The 19,141-nt window shown below is 39.9% G+C and overlaps 1 protein-coding gene across 4 annotated transcripts in view; it reads right to left on the bottom strand.

Moving 5' to 3' along the window:
• RAD50 (RAD50 double strand break repair protein) overlaps positions 1 to 19,014 on the bottom strand; it is an 88,988-nt gene extending 69,974 nt beyond the window's left edge. For 3 of the 4 annotated variants that reach the window (XR_012124865.1, XR_012124866.1, XM_073221264.1), the window contains exons 1-2: positions 18,591 to 19,014; positions 12,910 to 12,993 (exon numbers count right to left, since the gene is read on the bottom strand). Coding sequence is in view for 2 of the 4 variants with exons in the window: in XM_073221264.1 (XP_073077365.1) it covers positions 12,910 to 12,993; positions 18,591 to 18,719 (213 nt within the window). In the remaining 2 variants the exon portion in view is untranslated. Of the gene's footprint in view, positions 1 to 12,909; positions 12,994 to 15,303; positions 15,390 to 18,586 lie in introns of all 4 variants that reach the window. The other variant, XM_073221265.1, reaches the window with a different exon arrangement.
• Between the last annotated feature and the right edge of the window lie 127 nt (positions 19,015 to 19,141).

Here is a 19,141-nt window from a genome sequence, read left to right as displayed (position 1 = left end):
CTACAACAGTCCTTTTAACATATGTGTGGTGGTGAATTCCTTCAACTTTTGTTTATCTGAAAACTGTTTAATTCCTGCTTCAAATTTAAATGATAATCTTGCCAGGTAGAGGAATCTTGGTTGGAGGGCCTTCTGTTTCATTACATTAAATATATCATGCCACTCCCTTCTGACCTGTAGAGTTTCAGCTAAGAAGTCTGCTGATAGTATGGAGGTTCCTCAGAATGCTCAAAATAGAAATACCATTTGACCCAGGAATTCCACTTCTAGGGATTTACCCTAAGAATGCAGCACTCCAGTTTGAAAAAGACAGATGCACCCCTATGTTTATTGCTGCACTATTTACAATAGCCAAGATATGGAAGCAACCTAAATGGCCATCAGTAGATGAGTGGATAAAGAAGATGTGGTACATATACACAATGGAATATTACGCAGCCATAATAAGAAAACAAATCCTACCATTCGCAACAACATGGATGGAGCTAGAGGGTATTATGCTCAGTGAAATAAGCCAGGCGGAGAAAGACAAGTACCAAATGGTCTCACTCATATGTGGAGTATAAGAACAAAGGAAAACTGAAGAAACAAAACAGCAGCAGAATCACAGAACCCAAGAATGGACTAACAGTTACCAAAGGGAAAGGGACTGGGGAGGATGGGTGGGAAGGGAGGGATAAGGGCGGGGAAAAAGAAAGAGGGCACATTATGATTAGCGTGTATAGTGCGTAGGAGGCACGGGGAGGGCTGTGCAACAGAGAGAAGACAAGTAGTGATTTTACAGCATCTTACTACGCAGATGGACAGTGACTGTGAAGGGGTATGTGGGGGGGACTTGGGGAAGGGGGGAGCCTAGTAAACATAATGTTCTTCATGTAATTGTAGATTAATGATACCAAAATTTTAAAAAATAAAGTAAAAATAAGTCCACACATACACACACACACACACAAAAGAAGTCTGCTGATAGCCTGATGGGGTTTCCTTTAAAAGTAATGTTTTTTCTCTCTCTGGCTGCCTTCAGTATTCTCTCCTTATCCTTGATCTTTGCCATTTTAATTATTGTATGTCTTGGTGTTGCCTTCCTGGGGTTCCTTTTGTTAGGGGCTCTCCACGTTTCCATGACTTGAGTGTCTATTTCCTTCCCTAGACTGGGGAAGTTTTCACAATTATTTTATCAAAGAGACTTTCTATCCCTTTGTCTCCCCCTTCTCCTTCCAGGATCCCTATTATGCAAATATTATTCCATTTGGATCAGTCACACAGCTTTCTTATTATTCTTTCATTCCTAGAGATCCTTTTGTCTCTGTTTTTTGGCTTGTTTTCTTGTTCCCTAATTTCCACGTCATTTACAACTTCTTCAACCTGTAATAATCTGCTATTAAATCCTTCCATTGTATTTTCCATTTCAGATACTGTATTCTTCAACTCTGGCTCTTTTGCAGGTCTTCTCTCATTTTGTTGAGGTCCTCCACGAGATCTTGAATATTTTTCAGTAGATCCATGAGGATGTTTATGACTTTTACTTTGAAGCCTTTATCAAGATTGGTGATTTGTTTCATTCAGCCTTCTTTCTGGTGTTTTGCCTTGTAGTTCTGTTTGGAATATATTCCTCTCATTCCTTATTTGTCAGTTCTTCTTTGTTTTTGTATGGAGTAATAGCTTTATGAAGGGGTTGCCCTCTAGCGTTCAGAAGCTCCAAGACTTTTTACTGTGCCTTTGTGATCAGCGCAGAAGTCTCTGCTGGAGTGGGGGCACCCTCTGCCGGTCCTCCAGCAATGGTGGGGGCTGCAGGTACTTAGGTCCCAGTACTGGTGGTGGGAAAGGCGTTCCTGGGGCTGGGTCCCGCAGGCACTTCCCCAACTGGGCTGAAATGGAGGTGAGAAAGCTGGGAGGGTCTCCCTCTGTCTACCCGTCAGCAAAGTCTGACACCACTGCCAGACCAAGTAGGCTGTCCCCTGGTCATGGGCGTACAAGGAGAAGCCTTGTGTCTGGGCCAGTGGAACTGCTGGGGATGGGGCTGCCCTCCGCCTGGCCTACAGCAAAGGCAGGAGCTGCAGGTGGGCAGGTCCTGGCACCCACGGGGTGGAAGGAGCTCCCAGGTCTGGCTCCAGCAGGCACCTACCTGGCTGGGCCAAAAAGGAGCTGAGAAAGCTGGGAGGGCTCCCTTTGCCTACCCAGCAGCAAAGTCTGACACTACCACCAGGCTAAGAGGGTTGTCTGTCAGCCACGCATACAGGGAGAAGCCTTGGGGCTGCATTGTCAGCAAGGCAGATAGAGCATCTGGGGCTCCCAAGAGTTTCCAACCTGTTGGGCCGAGGGCAGCTGGGTAGGTATCATCCACCTGCTCTTTCTCCTGAGAAGAGAGCTCTGTCCAACACTTGCCCCTCTGGTGCCCCTTCTGCTGCTGGGAAGCCTTTTAAACTGCCCACTTTGCTTTTGTCTCAGGCGGACTGGTAGAGTGTGCCTGTTCTCCACAAGCAGCTGGAATCTCAGCCTCGCTGAGTGTTCCACCTGTCTTTGTATTCCAGGCCCACTAATGACCAGAGCGCCATGTCATGGGGGCTCATGCTCCCGGAGCAGATGGCCAGGGCCAGGTGTGCAGTGGTCCAGGACTCTGACCCCCTCCCCACTCCATTCCTTTTTCTCCTGCCTGTGGGCTGCACGGTGGGTTGGAGGGGGTGGCTTCAGTACCACTGGATCTCAGCTTTGCCACTTTACCCCTTTCTATAAGGTCTTCTCTTCTTCCCCAGATGTAGTTAGTCAGTTCTTCAGTCTTCAGGTTTAGTTGTATTTGCTGTACTTTTGTGTTTTGTGTGTTTTTGGGAGAAGACTTCTGCCTTGCCTTACTACTCTGTCATCTGTTCCTCTGCCACCTGCCTGCAAATTTTCATATGCTATGCTTTTATTTAATTTAAATATTTTTCTAATTTCCCTTTTCATTTTTTTGATCCATGGATTTAGAAGTGTGATGCTTAATTTTAAAATATCTGGAGATTTTCTGGTTGTTTTCCTGTTACTGATTGCTAGTTTTATTCTGGTGTGGTCAGAGAACACACGGTATGTCTTTAATCCTTTAAAATTGATTTACACTAGATTTATGGTCATAATATTTGTGGGCATTCCAAAGGTACTTGAAAATAATGTGTAATCTGTTCACTGGTGCAATTTCATGTAAGTGTCAACTGGGTTAATTTGATTTGGTTAGCAGTGTTAAAGTTTTCCATATCCTTACTGGTATCTTGTCTCTACTGAGAGAGGTTTAAGACCTCTCTAACTGTAGCTGTAAATTTGCATATTTCTCCTTTCCACTTCACAGATTTTTGCCTCTTCTATCTTGAAGCTCTACTTTTAGAATTGTAGATCCTCTTGGTCAATTGACCCCTTTATCTTCATTATATCTCCTTTTATCCCAGTAATAATCCTAGTTCTGAAGTATACTGATATTAATACAGCCACCTCCACTTTATTTTTATAGTTGGCATATTTTAGCATATTTTTCCATTCATTCAGTTTTAACCTGTTTTACATTTAAAAACACTGTTATTCCTTTTGCTTTATTTGGGTACTTTTTTTGTAAGAATTTTCCATTTCTCTTATCATGCTTATGTTTTCCTTTACATCTTTCCACATTTATAAGATTTTTAATGTTTTAAGGTTGTCTGCTACTTCATCACTTCTTTCATTTTGGATCTTTCTTTGACTGTTTTCTCCTAGTTCCCTGCTTTTTGCATGGCTGGTAACTTTTGAGTGTGAATGTTACATTGTTGAGTAAAGAATTTTGTTTTACTCCTTTAACAAATGAGGAACTTGGCTCAGGCATTACAGGTTTCTTGAGATATACTCCTTTTGAACCTTCGTTTTTAAGGTTTGTGAAAGAGGGGTCAAAACAACCTTTGCTCAAGGACTTATTACTATTCCCCCTTAGCCTCAAGAACCTCCTTTATATTTTCTTTCATGCAAGTCTGCTGGTGACAAATACCTGTCTTTAAAAAATATCTGATGTTCTCCATTTCATCATCAATTGCTGAAGGATATTATTTCCTGGATACAGAATTTCAGGTTACCTTTAATTCCCTGGCACTTTCAGAAGATGTCATCTCACTATCTTCTGGCTTGGATGGTTCTTGACGAGAGGTCAGCAGTCATTATTTTCCTCTCTGCAGAATGTGTTACTTTTTCCTCAGTCTGCTTCTGAGATTTTTGTCTTTGGCTTTCAGCAATTTAAATACAATGTCCAACAAAAGTGTATTTGTACTACTTGGGAAGCGTTGAGCTTTTTGGGTATTTTTTAAATTTTATTTGTCTGTTGAGATCTTTTGCCACCCACTATTGCCATCTTTTCCTTTAAATTCTTGAACTTTTAAGATCCTTATCTTCTAACTCTAAAATATATCATCTCTGGATCTGTTTCTAGTCACCTTTTTCCTTCTCATTATGGGTCACATTTGTTTCTTTACGCATCCATGAATTTTTTATTATATCCTGGCCATTGTAGGTGCTAGACTGAAAGTTTGGATTGTGTTGACTTTCATTAAAAAGTATTGAGTTTTGTTCTAGGAGGAGTTAATTCACTAGAAACTCAGCTTGATTGTCTCAAAGCCGAGTACGGTTCTTCCAAGGTCTCAACAGAATGCTGATGGGTCTCACAAGGTCTCCCTACTCTCGAATGTCAGGACTCATGTCTCCGAGCATTGTGTAAGCTCAAGCATCTCCATTCAGTTCATGGTTCCACTCTTGTACCCCAGTAGTTGTTCTCCCCTAGCCCTCAATGAATCTCATCCTGGACACATGTCACCTAGTAATTGGCCAAAGACTCAAGAGTTCCATATGTGGATTTCCGGTGCCCCATCTCTGTACAGCAGCAACTCCACTCCTATACCCTGCCCCACAATTTATTGGCGCCTCAGCAAACCCAAACTTCTATCTTTGTTTTTATCTACCTACTGATGCCACTGTTCTCTATTGGGTTCTAATTCCACATACCAAAGTCTACAAAATGTTCCTAGGTGTAAAACTAGAGTGAATGTATAATCACCTCATGTATTTTTTTTCTCAAAGATCACAGCCCTGTATCATCTGTTGCACAATGCCCAAAAACAGTTGCTTCAAATATTTTTTTCCAGTTTTATAGTTATTCATCTTGGGAACACAAGTTGAACTTGATATTTGAAGCTGTTACTCATTACCCTGCTGTTCCAAAATCACAAGTCCTGGATTCTGTTGTTTTTTTAAAAATCATAGAACACCTTTTAATGACTTTTTGGCATAAATTTAGCTTTGATATTAATTCATCAACTTGTTCAACAAATATTTATTAAGCACTTATAGCATTCATGTGTTGCTTTAGTTTGAAAATAACTGATAACTTTTTTCCTTTGGAGCATGGAAGATAGTTTAAACAAAAGAGTAGAGAAAGGTATTAAACATCATCATAGAGAAGTACAGGGTGCTCTGGAAGCACAAAGTAAGGGCATCTAACCTGTCTAGGAGAGCTCTGGGAAAGTTTTCTACAGGAAGTGAATGTTTAAACTGAGACCTGACAATGAGCAGGTGTTAACCAGATAAAAAGATCTGAGTCACTGAATGGCTAAAGTAATTTCAGAATGTTTGGTGCAAAAAGTAGGGGAAAGGGGAATGAAGATAAAAAATGGTTCTGGTAATTAAGAGCCTTTTGAAACATGGTAAGAGTTTTGGACTTAAGGGAACAGAAAGCCACTAAAGGGTTTAATCCAGGGGAAAGGCATGCACCAGATATGCATTTTAGAAGAGTATTTTGTCTTTAGGGTACACAAACTGAATGAGGCAAAATAGCAAGCAGGGAGTAATCCAGGGAAACAGTCAGAAAGCCTGCACAAGCAGTTTAGCACTGAAGACGGAGCTAAAGAGGGAAAAGTTGTACTGGTTGCTCAGAAGTAGCCTCTGAAGATTAAATAGACTTCTCAGGGAGGAGGTGGCTAGATACTGATATTCAGCTTTGAAAGCTCAGGGACTTGATTTTATCATTTACCCCAAGGAAAGCAACTGCTGAGGTCTTAATCCACAGTAGTTAAACAAAGGAGTTATACATGTATGTACCAGAAAATGAATTAACTTGTTCACAATATGCCTAACTACCAGGCCAAATACACATATTCATTCTCCATGGCATCTACTTTTGCAGGACTTAGCTAGTCAGCAAATACCAAATTAGTAAATGGAGCTCAAGCACAGGGTATATGTTGTAGCATTTCAATAACAACATTGTTGTTGATGCTCTTATTGAGAAAAAATCATTTCAAAGAGTAATCTAGATTGCATTAATTTATTAAGGCAGAGAAATACATAGTATACTTTAGAACAGTTTCTATTCAGAAGAATAAAACAATAAAAAATAAAATAAGCCTTTCCCTTTCCAAACAATCTAGTCATAAAACCTTTAGATGGAGAAGAACGTACATGTTCATGATGGCTGGAGGTGGGAGTATGTGGAAGCTCAGCCTAGAGTAGAAAACCTGAGCTCAGTAGGCTGAGGAGGGTAGGGAGACAGCTTGGCACAGGGTTTCAAGCATCCAAAAGTGTTAAGAGTTCAAAGAGGATGAAAAGGCATCTGGCAGCAGGGATGACCCAACTCAGGAGGAGGAAATCACATGAGGGGGAAGTCTACCAGGGGAATTCAGATCCCCAGATTAGGGAGGGCATCCATACAAGAGGCCATCTGATAAAGAGCATCAGACTGAGCAGGCTGACTCAGGTGATCCTGGGTAGGGAATGGGGAGGTGGTCCCGCATGGAAGTCAGAGCACAAACAGAATGGGACAACATCCATGTGAGGAAACCATCATGAGGAGTCAGAGCCCAAGAAGGGTGAGAAGGGTTTGCACATGGGAATGGAGTCAGTCCAATGTGAGATAGTGAAGCCCCAGTGCAGTGATGGGAGATTCATTACATACAAAGGGTATTGGTCAAATAAATATATTAAGAATACAGTCAGTTCCTTGCTTCTCATTCCCTTCACTGTGTATTACTAGGCAAACCCCCAACCTTGATTACATCCAACTTCCCAACTTACTCAGTGCCTACCCAATGAACAGCTGAACAACACTAAAGAAACACAACCATGATGACTGGCACCCAAAAAAATTTTAACCCACAAACCTCAAGTGACCCCATGACATTGTCATATAACCCTACAACACTTCCCTAATCAACTTACTCTCTGAGGTAGAAACTACTTTACACTTTTTCTAGCCCTCTATCAACTCCTTCTCTCACCATCAGCTAATAATTTCACTTCCTTTTTCCTCTGAGAATATAGAAACAATAAAAATAAAACTTATTCTCTCACCACTAAATTTACCAATTACATATTCTGCCATACTCTTATATATAAATAGGACATAAATAGGGCACGCTTTTTAACTCAGTAGATGGAGCCTATCTCTTCTTGCCTACTCAAGGATTTTGCTCCACAATTATCCTTGCTCTTTAATCAACTCTGCCCTCTCTCCAAGGTCATTCCTATCAGTCTGTAAATGCTTTATCCCATTGTAGGGAAAATGGAAGTTCCTATGGCCAGGATCCTCACCTGCCCGATTACTTGCCCACTGCATACATGTAATGCTCGCAAGTGCATGCTTGCACATGTATTGGCAGTGAGCTACTACTGACTCTATATAAGGAGCTCTGCCCAGTGATCTGGGGCTATGAGACATTGGAGAGGTCCAGAGGCGGAGATCTGCTTGCTGCATGTAAACTGACCTTGAGGCGGATGGGATTCTAGCTCCTGACCTGCCACCACAAGAATAAAGCTGGGTATAAACCCTTTAACCCATAACATTCAGTTATTTTTCAGTCTCACCAAGTCCTGAGTGACTAGCCTGTTGCTGAAACCCTCAGGCGAGATACCCATATATATATATATATATATATATATATGTGCTTTATCTCATACTTACCCCACAGTTTAAATAATGTTTAAAAAAACAACGTATGGGAGCAATGTGAGATAAGAAAAACTGAGGAAATCAGCACCCAGGTCATTTACAGTATCAGCAAGAAGCAAGACAAAACTGATGAGTTGTGGACAACAGGGAAAAACGCTTCTGAGGGTTCAGGTCGACTGAGGCAATGCAAGTAAAGTCAGAGGAAGAATGGGAAGGACTGAAGTAGCCTGAAATTTTAAAGAGGTAGGGGAGAAAGGGGGAACGTTAGGCAAATGGAACAACATGAAAATTAAAATTCCTAAGATAGAAACAACTATCTAAGATAGGTAACAAAGATCGGTGAGGAGCAGCAGAGAAACTCACGTGTTTAAGTCAAGGTAAATACTACTAGATACAGGGACAAATTAAAACAGGGAAAAGGAAAGACAAAAGCTGAAGGTACAAGAGGGTGGGGGGAACTGAAATGATGAGAACATAGCAGACTGGGAAAACTAAGGGGATGTGGACCATAAGATGAAGGGAATGTCTCCAACCACAGAAGGAGGCGTGAGCAACTCAGGAAAAAGTTAATGGATAAAACACTGTGGGTGGGAGCTTAAACCTGGGAAATGAGAGCAGCCTAAAAGTGGGTAGTAAATGAAGAGAGCCAAACCACAAATGCAAGAACTACAGGGAGAACATGAGCAGACAGCTCAGAAAAACAGCTATACATGAATGAAACCATTTGAAGGGGGGAGTGGGTGATAGACTGAGAGAGATACTAGATCATCAACCAACATGGAAACATCCAGAAAAAACTGAAAACAAAACAAGAATAACCAACAAAACTCTCCTTGATCCTGCAAACCTTTTTAGCAACTGTCTTCTTTCTCCACTTACAGCAAATTCATAACAATTCTGTTTCACTTCCTTACCTCCTGTTTTCTCAGATTACTCCAAGTGGTTTTGTCAAGATCACCAATGGTTTCCACACAGCCAAACCTTCCTCTTAACTGAGCTATCGACATATTTGACACAGTTGATGACACCTTCCTTCTTGTAATACTTTATTCACTTGTCCTCCCAGACACCACTTTCCCAGTTTTCTTCATTTTACTAACTGTTCTTTTAGCATCTTTTGTTGGCCCCTCTTTCACCTACTTCTAAATGTTAATGTGCTTTAGGTTCAGGTCTTGGATCTGTTCCTCATATTCACACATATATTCGCATCTGCACAATTCCATCAGGCTTTAAAACTAACTATATGTAAAACTAACTGTATAGAAATGATTCCCAATTTTCCTTTCTTGAGCTTGAACCTCTCCCCCAGACATATTTCTATTTGCCTACTGGACATCTCCTTTGGATACTGAACATGCATCCCAAATTTACATACTTAAACCAGAGCCACCCAAGTCCCCTTTTCCTGATTTTCCTAATTACAGTAAAGACAACACTACTTTATCTAGTTGCCCAAATCAATAACCTTGGAGTTATGCTTGATGCTCCTACTTCTCTTACACACCATTATCTAAATCACTAGCTAATCTGTTGGTTTTAAAACACATCTTAAATCCAAGCTTTTCTCATCATTTCTACCTCCACCCTTCTATCCTTGCCAGTTACAGGTAGTCTTGTCTGAGCAACCAAACTGATTGCTTTAAAATGTATAACATGCCCTTTTCCTGCTTAAAAATTTCCGGTAGATTCCTACTTGAGTAACAGTAGAACGCAAGGGCCTACAGGAACTAGTCCCTTCTATCTCTCTGACTTAATTTTCTACCATTTTTTCCCCCACCACTTTGCTGCTCTTTGTAATTCTTTGGACACACCAAGCATGCTCCCCCCTCAGGAACTCTGCACTTGGGGGATTAAAACTGACTGGAATGTTCTTGCCCGAGATTCTGAATGACCCACTCCCTCACTGAATGATTAAATGTTTAAAATATAACTCACTGCTGTGTGAAAAAGAGAGAACTTCAAGAATGAGGGCAGGAAAACAAGTTTGGAGACTACTAGAATAGTTCAAAAGGAACAGGATGGTAGCTCGAACCAGAAAAGGAGCAATGAAGATGGAATGAAGGGAAAAATTCTGGATATGTTTTAAAAGAGTAGCTAATAATTACTTAAGAATTGGGAACAGGGTGAGATGAAGGAATCAAAGGATGAAACTAAGGTTTTGGCATGAACATATGTGTGGAAAATGACATCATTTATTCAATTGGAGAATACTGAGGTAGTAACAGCCTTGGGGATGTGCAAGGGGGATGAGGAAGACAGAGGACCATGAGTTCTGTTTTGAACATTTTTTTTGAGATGCCCATTAAATATATGAACAGCTGGACCTATGTGTCTAGAATTTAGGAAAGAAATTTGGGTTAAATATATAAACTTGGGAGTCATCAACATGTAACCAGAACTTAAAGCCAAGAGACTGTGAATAAGATCACCCAAGAAGAGTCAAGCAAAAGCAGACTAAGCAAAGGAGACTAAGGTATGGCCAGTGAGAAAGGAGGTATGATATTACGGTGTCATAGAAGCAGACAGCAATGTTTTCTGAAAAGGGGAAAACCAACTGTAAGGTTGGAGGCACTGGAGGGAGGGGTGAGCACATCAGACACTGATGACACGCCAAAGTCCCCGTCTGCTGCCCCCTCCCAACCTGAAAAATGTGCCTTAGGCTAGCCGATCCTCACACCACGGTAAATCTAAGCTCTGCCTCCCCCTACCTTCTTTAAAAACTCGCTGCCTGCCCTGCTGAGTGTGACTTCCCCAGCCTGTGACTAGCCAGACCGGGGAACATCGCCTGGGATTGTGCTCAAATAAACTGCCTGGCCCTTTGTTGCCTCTCATTGCCTACTTATTTTGGTTAGAATTTATCCTACACCAACTACATCAAATCTGCAGAGAAGTTACTGAGAATTAGAAAATGGCCTCTTTATCTGGCAACAAAGAGATTACTGGTGACCTCACAAGAGCAATTTTAGTGCGGAAAAAGAAGAAAATCTGAACAGAGTTGGCTGAGGTGAAAATGAGAGAAAAGGAGGTGAAGGCCATGAGTATGTAAAACTCCTGTGAGTTTTGCTATAAACTGAGACAAAGAGGGAGTAGCCAGAGGGTGATCTGCAGTAAGGAAGTTTTTTGTTTGTAGATGGAACCTACCCAGAAACTTGTTCATATGCTAATGTGAATGATCCTATAAAGAGGGGGAAACTGTTAATGCAGCAGCAAGAAGGAACAAGCAAAAAAGCTAATGCTGGAATTGATAAAGGGGACTGACTGGATCCAGTCTCCAAGAGGAGTTGGTTGATTTTTAGGTAAAACAATAAACAATTTACCCTTAATACAGGAAAGAAAACATAGTATGGGTACATATGCAGGGTAGTTTGGTTGATATTATGACTGGAAAATGAGGGACCTGTTTCCTCAATAAAATACAAGGCAAGGTCATCAACTGAGCAGAGATTATAGGTTTAAAGAGAGAGGTGTGACAGTCATTGTAAAGAGAGCTCAGTAAATGTACTAAAAGATTTCACTACTTCTAAGAGAAAAATAAATACTTTCATAATTACAGAATTTTCTTTAGTCACATAAAAGTGGAAGCAACTTAAATGAGTATCAATAGAGGGTCAGTTAAATTAACCACAGAATATAAACTCAATGGACTACTACTTAGTTATTAAAAACAATAAAGGTAGGTATATATATATAAAGGTAGGTATATATATATATATATAAAAGCATATCTGCAGTATGTCACTGAGTATTTGATTTGTACAGTGGTATAATAAAATTCTTTTGATGTGTTAAAATATTTATGTGAGTGTACTTATATACACACACAGGTATGTTTTTATGAACACAGAAAAAAGCCTGGAAAACATATACAACAAATTCTGGGGGGACGTGGGGAATAATTCAGAGAGGCACATGATACCACTGTATATACATATATGAAACAAGAAAACCTATAGGCTGAAATGTGTACAGGATTCCCCCACTATCCAAAGTAGAGCATTCTTATAAAAACCTTTATAAACTAAAATGGAGTAAATCAAAGAAGCAATTACCATTTATTTACATGGAAAACTTTCTGAGCTTTCCCAGAGCCAAAAAATCATCTTAGTTTTATCTGATAATTGAGGGCACATCTTGCTAACAGATGCACACAGAAGTCAAGATAAAGCACAGATGCTCACAAACAGTTCAAAGCTATGGCTGCTTTTATATTTAGATGCTGAGTGTGGTTCCCGGGAAGGAGCACGGCAGTGCTACTCTTGTTGCTCAGGGTGCATGCTGCCTCTACAACAGCTTCTACAAAACAAATGCTGAAGGTGCTATTTTCACTTTTGACCTTTTTTGGTAAAAGCAAAAATCCTCTTTGGAATTTTCAGTTAGCGAAAACAGGTACTGACACAGGTCTTTCATAAAAGGAAAGTGGTGCAATGGGAACATTCAAACAGTGGACAATACCCGTATACAAAGTTCTATGCCCTTTGCACAAACTAAGAGTATAAATACCATGATTCAAAGATTCCCGCAAAAAGATTTAAATCATGGTACATTTTAATGAAAAACTAAAACCAATATAAACATTGAGAAAATCATGCAATTATTAAAACTGTTCATAAAAGGCTACATTTTAAGTAGGAAATATTTGATGTACAAAAAAGCATAAAGATTAAAAGAAGCACCCTTGTACTAAACACCCAGATTAAGAATTTAATACAGTTTTATATGATATGGGACTTTATGATAATATTAAATGGGGAAGAAACCACAGGATACAAAATTAGAGTATGACTTCAGTTATGTAAGACAATACAAAAATACATGAAAATGTCCAATGGTTGTCACTGGGTGCTAAGACTGTGTGGGTGACCATTCACATTTCTTTATACTTTTCCAACGTTTTTGGAAATGCTTTATACTTTGCCAGGTTTTCTATAGTAAATTATTGTCACTTTTATGATTATAAAAATACAAAGTTTTACTAGTACCATTACCTTAGGATCGTGAACAAATGTATTTCCTTTGGTTCCAGGAGGGAAATCTCCAGTACAAACATATTTCAGACATTCAATAATGGTCTAAAGAAACAGAAAATTATATTATTTAGTTGTAGGAGAACTGCAGACGTTTACCATGAAATGTTAATTCATTTAAAAAATACTGTTTACTGTAGATGAATGGATGAAGAAGATGTGGTAATATACACAATGGAATATTATTCAGCTATAAGAAAACAAATCCTACCATTTGCAACAACATGGATGGAGCTGGCGGGTATTATGCTCAGTGAAATAAGCCATGCAGAGAAAGACAAATGCCAAATGATTTCACTCATATGTGGAGTATAAGAACAAAGAAAAACTGAAGGAACAAAACAGTAGCAGAATCACAGAACCCAAGAATGGACTAACAGTTACCAAAGGGAAAGGGACTGGGGAAAATGGGAGGGAAGGGAGCATAAGGGCAGGTAAAAAGAAAGGGGATATTATGATTAGCAGGTATAATGTGGTGGGGGGCACGGGAGGGCTGTGCAACACAGAGAAGACAAGTAGTGATTCTACAACATCTTACTACACTGATGGGCAGTGACTGATGGGGTTTGTGGGGGGGACTTGGTGAAGGGGGGACCCTAGTAAACATAATGTTCTTCATGTAACTGTAGATTAATGATAACAAAATAATAAAATAAAATAAAATAAAATAAAATAAAATAAAATAAAATAAAATAAAATAAAATAAAATAAATAAAATAAAATAAAATAAAAATACTGTTTACCATACGGACTATAAAAGAAACCATCAGATAAAATTTGACATTATGAAATCTGCAATATTAAAGGATAATTTGTTGTAAGTTCATAGAAAAGCTACATAATTTAAAAAGTGGACTAAAATTAATTATAATTTATTTTTAAAATCTGTTTTCAAATAAAACCCCTAAACTAAGTTAATAACAACAATGGCTAATGTAAAATATGGTTACCATTGTTGGTAATACTGTATTGTATAACTAAAATTTGCTCACACATTTTAAATGTTTTCACACACATAAAAGATTAATTTGAAATGGAAACTCATCCCATGCTCATGGCTAGGAAGAATTAATATCGTCAAAATGGCCATCCTGCCCAAAGCAATATACAGATTTGATGCAATCCCTCTCAAATTACCAGCAACATTCTTCAATGAACTGGAGCAAATAATTCAAAAATTCATATGGAAACACCAAAGACCCCGAATAGCCAAAGGAATCCAGAAAAAGAAGAATAAAGTAGGGAGGGTCTCACTCCCCAACTTCAAGCTCTACTACAAAGCCATAGCAATCAAGACAATTTGGTACTGGCACAAGAACAGAGCCACAGACCAGTGGAACAGATTATTAGAGACTCCAGAAATTAACCCAAACATATATGGTCAATTAATATTTGATAAAGGAGCCATGGACATACAATGGTGAAATGACAGTCTCTTCAACAGATGGTGCTGGCAAAACTGGACAGCTACATGTAGGAGAATGAAACTGGACCATTGTCTAACCCCATACACAAAAGTAAATTCAAAATGGATCAAAGACCTGAATGTAAGTCATGAAACCATAAAACTCTTAGAAAAAAACATAGGCAAAAACCTTTTAGACATAAACAGGAGCGACGTCTTCTTGAACATATCTCCCCAGGCAAGGAAAACAACAGCAAAGATGAACAAGTGGGACTATATTAAGCTGAAAAGCTTCTGTAGCAAGACACCATCAATAGAACAAAAAGGGACCCTACAGTATGGGAGAATATATTTGTAAATGACAGATCCGATAAAGGCTTGACGTCCAAAATATATAAAGAGCTCACACGCCTCAACAAAAATCAAATAATCCAATTAAAAAATGGGCAGAGGAACTGAACAGACAGTTCTCCAAAAAAGAAATACAGATGGCCAACAGACACATGAAAAGATGTTCCACATTGCTAATTATCAGAGAAATGCAAATTAAAACTACGAGATATCACCTCACAGCAGTAAGGATGGCTGCCATCCAAAAGACAAACAACAACAAATGTTGGTGAGGCTGTGGAGAAAGGGGAACCCTCCTACACTGCTGGTGGGAATGTAAATTAGTTCAACCATTGTGGAAAGCAGTATGGAGGTTCATCAAAATGCTCAAAACAGACCTACTATTTGACCCAGGAATTCCACTCCTAGGAATTTACCCTAAGAACGCAGCAATCAAGTTTGAGAAAGACAGAGCACCCCTATGTTTATTGCAGCACTATTTACAATAGCCAAGAATTGGAAGCAACCTAAATGTCCATCGGTAGATGAATGGATAAAGAAGATGTGGTACATATACACAATGGAATACTACTCAGCCATAAGAAGAGGAAAAATCCTACCATTTGCAGCAACATGGATGGAGCTGGAGGGTCTTATGCTCAGTGAAATAAGCCAAGCGGAGAAAGAGAAATACCAAATGATTTCACTCATCTGTGGAGTATAAGAACAAAGGAAAAACTGAAGGAACAAAACAGCAGCGGAATTACAGAACCCAAAAATGGACTAACAGACCTCCAACGAGTTCTACACAATGGTATAAAGGGCATATCAAAGTGTGGGCAAAGGGTCTGTTTGTGTTTATACAGAAGATCAAAGCCTAATTTGGCTACCCAGAAAATGAACCAAGATACGATATGAAGAAGAACTTCCAACATCAGCACTCTCTGGAAGACTCATACCAGAAGATGATCATCAAAAAACCTCCACAAAGATCCAGGCGATATGGCAGTTGTAGCTGCATCCATCCCACCATTTCCTGGACTTGCCATTGGAATGAAGAAGGAAATATCTAAGCTGGCTGGTGCATACAGTAAAACAACAAATTTGACTGGATCTATACTGTTGGAACTCAGCCAAGAATTAGGAGAAGTGCAAGTTGTAGCCCTCCAAAATCTTACGACTACAGAGTATTTACGGTTAAAAGAACATATGGGATGTGAACAGTTCCCAGGAATGGGTTGTTTTAATTTGTCTGATTTCTCTCAGACTGTTCAAGTACAGTTGGACAATATCCATCATATCATAGACAAATTTTCACAAATGCCTAGGGTGCCTAACTAGTTTTCTTGGCTTCACTGGAGATGGCTGGTAACTATAGATCTGCTTTGGTTATGTAACTGTATTTCTATTATGTTAATGTGTGTGCACCAATTTAGTTAGTAGTTTAAAATCTATACATGCTTAAGTTACTCTACAAGAAGATATCTCAAAGAAATAATCAATCCTCCCATGTTTTCTTCCATCTGCTACCTCTATAGCTTTTCTTCTTCCTTCCTAACTACAACCCTTAAATAGAATTCGTGCCTCATATTGAATTTACTGAGTATCATAATTCTTCCAAGTGGTAAAGATACCTCAAGACAAATGCTGGGCATAGAAGCCACAGGGCATAAATCTGCAAAGTAAAAAGCTAACCTTTTCAAACAATATGGCTTCTCTCTCACTTACCAACTTTACATCTCCCTGTATGGCCCTGGAAGATGACTGGTTAGCCAGAGACGGGTAAGATTCCTCAAGGGAGGAACAACCTAAGACAGGCACAGTCACAGGGGGGCCATCAGGTGAGAAATTGGGGATCAACAGTGGTGAAGCTTAGAACCTCACCCCCCCTGTTTTGAGAGAAATCTTCTGCATCCGTGGATGTTTTAATGCCCTTGTCAAGCCTGGATTAACACATAGTCTACAGGCACACACCTGATCATCTACAATTGCTCTCTTACAACACTAAACTATGTTTTCTACCTTTATCTTGCGTCTACCTACCACTTCAGCATTTTATTAAAAATAAAAATAATAATAATAAAGGGAGAAATGTGGGATCCACATATAAATCAAGTATAAAAATCAAACAGATATTCATATTTGACCTGATTGTTTATAGTTCATAATGCGTGATCAAAACCGAAAGTTTGTGATGACTGCCCTTGCACTGTTCACCATGTAAGAACTTATTCACTATGTAAGAATTTGTTCACCATGTAAGAACTTGTTCCTTATGCTTCAGAAGATTGGAGACTGATGAGAATTAGGCTTGAGATGGATTAATGATTGTGCATTGAGCATTGAGTCCCCTATACAGAATTTTATTGTTGTTAAGAACCATTTGATCAACAAATATGAGAGATGCCCTCTAAAAAAAAAAAAAAAAGATAAATTTGTGAGCTTATGGGTGTGTGACCTAGATGGGGGAATGCTTTTATAATCACCACGATGTATACTTCAAATATCTTACAATTGTATGTTAATTATATACTTCAATAAAGCTTACATTTTTTAAGAAGTTAAAAAGTTAGCAAAAAACACTAATGTATCTTACTACACTGGTAGACAGTGACTGTAATGGGGTATGTGGTGGGGACTTGAAAATGGGGGGTATCTAGTAACCACAATGTTGCTCATGTAATTGTATATTAATGATAGCAAAATAAAAAATTAAATTAAATTAGATTTAATTTTAAAAAACAATGCTAATGTGCCTATCTTACTATGTGCCAGGTATTGTATTAATCACTTTTACATATATTAAAGTTAATTTTCAAATTAGTCCTAAGCTGTAGAAACTATTTTTACCTCCACTTTATAAATGAGAATGCTAAGACGAAAGCATTTAGGTTACTCTTGCCCAGTCACACAGCTAACTAATGGTGAAGCAAAAAATTCAGGCAGATAGCACTAAAAAAAAATGATACTGGTCTCCCAGTAGGGCACTTAATACATGCTAGGTACAGAATAGGCATTCAATAAATTGCATTTTTTCATTAACAAATAAAAGTAGGCAAGGATCTAGCATTCAACTCGCAACGTTAAACCTTATCTCTTTCTCTACCTTTTTCATTTAATTTACTCTTCTCCCCTGTTACACTGGTATCATTGCATTGCTTTTTCTCAATCTCTTTCAGACTAGACAGTCTCTTCGCTGCTATGCTTTTCCTGTAACTGCGTATCATTTAAGGGCTCAAGTTTCATTCTTAGGGTTTTAAAAAGTCACGGTAACTATATTGTGCTCCAATTTTTTATCTTGTCTAGGTAAGAGCATCCTAACAACAAAAGCTTTCCATTTAAAGCCCCACCCAACAGTTTCATTTGAAAATTAAGTCTCATTTTAATAATTACTTAAAAATAATAAATTATTTCCCATTTATTATGCTTGGACAGTCGGCATACTCAGAATTCTTCTTAGACTACATGTTTATACTTTACAACTTTTATAGAAATTCCTGTATTGGACAAGTACGAGGAAGTGAACGCTATGCTTTGGGAACAAGAACATTAAAAGAAAACATCAACGCAGACAAAAAGGCTTCTTGTACGAAGGACCTGAGCACCCTCCGCATACGCATTGGTAGCTCTTGGAATTCTCAGGGAAATCGTTTTCCACCGGACAGGTATGGATACCCTTCCGAGGCTGAAAACGGGTCGACATCTAAAGTCGCTGTGACCTGAAGGTCACACCGAGCCATGCCCCGGGGCTGGGGAGCCACCCGGAGGCCCATGCACTTCCTGGGGTCCTAAAAGCCATAGAGACGCCTCTCGTTCTAACCAGCGTTCTAAACTCCCCAGATGTGTTATTCTCCAGATGCGTAATATGTGGCGACCCGGAAACTGAAGGCGGCTACTCAGGACTTACCGTCTTCCCCGCCCCATTGGGTCCAACCAAAATTGTGAGAGGACTGAAAAAAGTGATAATTTGCTTATCTTTGTCCTCTATGCCAAAACTCCGCACGCCCAGAATGCTCATCTTTTCGATCCGGGACATATTTGCAAATGTTTCTTTTCTCAACACCAGGGACCCAGAGCCCGAGGCCCAGCAAGGGTTAGGAGCGCAAGGCGAGCGCGGGACGTGAGGACTCGCGGGTCTCGCGGTCGGGAGTCTCCAGGTGGGAGCGAAGGCTCTGGCTGGAACCCTTCCTCCTACACCAACTTCCTTCCCGGCTGGCGGGCGAGAGCGGGGGTGGGGACCGGCCCGGGGCTGCCCGCGGAACGCCGACCGCGGCACCCCGCGCCCGCGCACACTCACAGATTCCCGCCTCGGCGGCCCCACGGGTCAAGTGGGCCACTACGGCCCGCGCGCGTTTACGCCGCAGGCCCGGGGCACGCCGGGAAGGCGGAGGCTCGCGGTGCGCGCGCATCTCCGGCTTCCGGGAGCAGTATCACCGGAGACTGTTGGGTAGCGGATCC

Source organism: Manis javanica, chromosome 14, assembly GCF_040802235.1.
Source record: "Manis javanica isolate MJ-LG chromosome 14, MJ_LKY, whole genome shotgun sequence".
Classification (NCBI taxonomy): domain Eukaryota; kingdom Metazoa; phylum Chordata; class Mammalia; order Pholidota; family Manidae; genus Manis; species Manis javanica.
Note: the sequence above shows the minus strand (reverse complement) of the source record. Positions and strands in the feature narration are given on the sequence as shown.